The 2,988-nt window shown below is 67.7% G+C and overlaps 2 protein-coding genes across 2 annotated transcripts in view; both read right to left on the bottom strand.

Annotated features, from left to right (window-relative positions):
- Positions 1 to 1,000, bottom strand: part of ECM1 (extracellular matrix protein 1) — a 3,412-nt gene extending 2,412 nt beyond the window's left edge. The window contains exons 1-2 of the mRNA XM_010565616.1: positions 964 to 1,000; positions 53 to 130 (exon numbers count right to left, since the gene is read on the bottom strand). Coding sequence (XP_010563918.1) covers positions 53 to 130; positions 964 to 1,000 — 115 coding nt within the window. The remainder of the gene's footprint in view (positions 1 to 52; positions 131 to 963) is intronic.
- Positions 739 to 2,988, bottom strand: part of TARS2 (threonyl-tRNA synthetase 2, mitochondrial (putative)) — a gene marked incomplete at its 5' end in the record, with an annotated part of 7,351 nt that continues 5,101 nt past the window's right edge. Inside the window, 3 exons of the mRNA XM_010565615.1 lie at positions 739 to 750; positions 1,818 to 2,172; positions 2,817 to 2,988. The exon at positions 2,817 to 2,988 is cut by the window's right edge and continues 15 nt beyond it. Of these exons, the coding sequence (XP_010563917.1) occupies positions 2,024 to 2,172; positions 2,817 to 2,988 (321 nt within the window). The remainder of the gene's footprint in view (positions 751 to 1,817; positions 2,173 to 2,816) is intronic.

Raw genomic sequence — 2,988 nt, 5'->3', positions numbered from 1 at the left:
CCCCCCATCCTGGGGTGTGTCCTCCTCCATGTTCCCCCCCCCCCGCCCTTACGCTGCTCGATGTGGGGGTGCTGCAGGACCAGGCTCTCCTGTACCACATGCTGGGGTTGCACCAGGGCCACCACTGTCACTGGTGGGAGACACAGCGGGTCAGCGGGGGCACCCCCACCTATTCCCCTGCGCAGGGGGGTGGGGCAAGTGGGGACCTCCGCCATCCTGTGGGTTTAGAGCACCATAACGAAGGAGGGGACCCAGGCGTCCAGGGAAGGAACCCCAGGCGTTTGGGAAGGAACCCCAGGCGTTTGGGAAGGGGATCCAAGTGTCAGGGAGAGGACCCAGGTGTCAGGGAGGGGACCCAGGCATCCGGGGAGGGGAACCCAGGCATGTGGGTGGGGACCCAGGTGTCCAGGGAGGTGGCCCGAATGTGTGGGCAGGGACCCAGGTGTTCAGGAAGAGGAACCAGGTGTCAGGGAGGCAACCCAGACATTCGGGAAGGGGACCCAGGTGTCCAGGGAAGGGGACCCATGTCAGGAAGGGGACCTGTGTTGGGAAGGGGACCCAGGCATTTGGGAAGGGGACCCAGGTGTCCAGGGAGGGGACCCAGGTGTTGGGGAGAGGACCAAGGCATCCAAGGAAGGGACCCAGGTGTCCAGGGAGGGGACCCAGGTGTCAGGGAAGGGACCCAGGCGTTTGGGAAGAGGACCCTAGTGTCAGGGAGGTGAGCCAGGTGTCTGGCGAGGGGACCCATGTCTGGGAGGGGACCCAGGTGTCAGGGAAGGGACCCAGGTGTCAGGGAAGGGACCCAGGCATCCAGGGAAGGGACCCAAGTGTCTGGGGAGGGGACCCATGTCAGGAAGGGGACCCGTGTCTGGGAGGGGACCCATGTCAGGAAGGGGACCCAGCCATGCTGGGGTGGCGGGGGACGATGACAACCCTGCCATCGGTCGGGGCTGTGGGACTCACCGGCAGTGCCGAGGAAGAAGAGGCCGAAGGTGGCCATGGCGTCGGGTGCTGTGAGGGCCACCGCCAGCTCCGCCGCCTTATGAAGGGCCAGGGCGGGCGCGGGGACGTATCCTGCAGGGCTGAGTCACAGCCTGACGGCGCGGCAGGGCCCAGAGAGGGGAGGGCTGACGGGGGGTGGGGTGGTGGCCGGGGGGCTGTGGGTGCTGTGCTGCATCCTGCACCCCCAAACAGGGCCACGGTCACAACCCTGACCCCAACTGCCCCAACCAGGATTGGGGGGAGGGGGGGGGATCGGGGACACAACGGTGGTCTTGTCCCCACCTGGGTGGCCCTGCACCCCCCCCCGCCTCAGGGACCCCTGCGTCACAGCAGGGGGAAGCAGCCAGATTTTTGTGGTTTTTGCCCTGTTTTGGGGACTGCCCCACCCGGTGAGTCACCCCTCATGCTGGCAGGGATCGGGGCGGGGGGGGGGGCACCCCTGCCAGAATCCCCCCTGAGGGGGGGAGGGTCCTCAGCTCGTGTCCCCCACCCCACACTAGGGGAATCCCCCCGTGTGGGGCAGCGGTGGCAGGAGGGTGTCACAGCCTTGGTCACCTCTCTTCATCCTAGGACACGGTGGAGGGGAAAGGGGTCGTTCCCCCTCCCCCCAGTGCAGCCTCATCCTGCCTGGCGCTGAGCCCAAACTTTTGGGCAGGTGCCGGGGAGCGGGGGGGGAAACAGCCCCGTCCCCCCCCCGTCCCGATTGCCCAACACCCGGTGGGGACGTGACTCGAGTTTGTGCAACACCCTGCCCCCCGCCCATGCAGGGGGGGGACCCAGACATCCGGGCTGGGGGGGGGAATGAGAACCCAGACGTCTGGGGTGGGGGGACAGACCCCTGCGTCCTGGCCCCCCCCTCGCCGAGGATGCCAGCAACAAGGGGTCTGGGAGATGGACTGAGCTGCCCAGGTCTCAGCTCCTGCCACAGCCCGGCACTCTTTCCCAGCACTTTAATGGGTATCAGGGGGGTGTCGGGACACATATGTGGGGACAGAGGGGGGGACACATGGTGGAGGAGATGTCAGAATCGCTCCTCAGCGTCAGGGACGCGGGCATCCCGCAGCTCCCGCAGCCGCTGCAGCACCCAGTGCAGGTCGCGCTCCCCCAGTTGCCGGTTGTCCCGCGTACGGACGCTGACGGTGCCATGTGCCCACTCCCGCCGGCCCACCACTGCGGGGGGGACCGGGTGGGTGGGGGGGGCCCCATGTCCCCCCCTCCACGTCCCACACAGCCCCCCACCCTGTATACCCCCTACCTTGCACATGCAAACCCCCAGGCACCCCCCGATTTTGGGCACGCTTACCCACAGGTGCACCCACACATGCCTCCATGTGCTCCTGCGTGGGCAGCCACAGCCCCCCCCAGCCCGTGACCAGCACCCACTGCCTAGGGACAGGGGGGCCAGCAGGTCCCCGGGGTGGGGCGTCTCAGGGGGCTCTACAGGGGGAGTCCCAGGGGGTCCCAGGAGATGCCAGGAGGGGTTCCAAGAGGGTCTCAAAGGGTCTACAAGGGGAGTTCCAGGGTGGTCCGGGGGGGTCCCAGGGAATTACCAATGGGGGGGGTCTCATGGGATCCCGGGGGGGGTCTCAGGAGGGGTCCCAAGAGGGTCCCAGGGGGGTGTTGGGGGAGTCCCAGGGGATTCCCAAGGCGGGGTCCCAGAAGGAGCCCAGAAGGGTCCCAGCGCTTCCCCCCAGCAGCTCCTGGGTTCCAGTGGGGGGTGGTTGGGTGCTGCTGATTCAGCGCAGCTGATCCTGGTGGGTGTGTGTGTGTGTGCAATCCTGGGGGTCTGGGGTGTCCATTCCCCCGCCCCTTACCCAGCTGGAAGTTGTAGTGGGTGAGCTGGGCCCGGCGGATCTTCCTGGCCAGGGTGGCCCCTGCGTCCCTGTCCAGGTCGGCCATCATGCCACCCCCTCGCAGAACTGCCTGCACCTGCTCCACAGCATCAGTGAGGGGGGAGGGGGGGCACAGAGCGATGGTGGGGGATGG

Source organism: Haliaeetus leucocephalus, unplaced genomic scaffold, assembly GCF_000737465.1.
Source record: "Haliaeetus leucocephalus isolate CR32 unplaced genomic scaffold, Haliaeetus_leucocephalus-4.0 Scaffold193, whole genome shotgun sequence".
Taxonomy (NCBI): domain Eukaryota; kingdom Metazoa; phylum Chordata; class Aves; order Accipitriformes; family Accipitridae; genus Haliaeetus; species Haliaeetus leucocephalus.
Note: the sequence above shows the minus strand (reverse complement) of the source record. Positions and strands in the feature narration are given on the sequence as shown.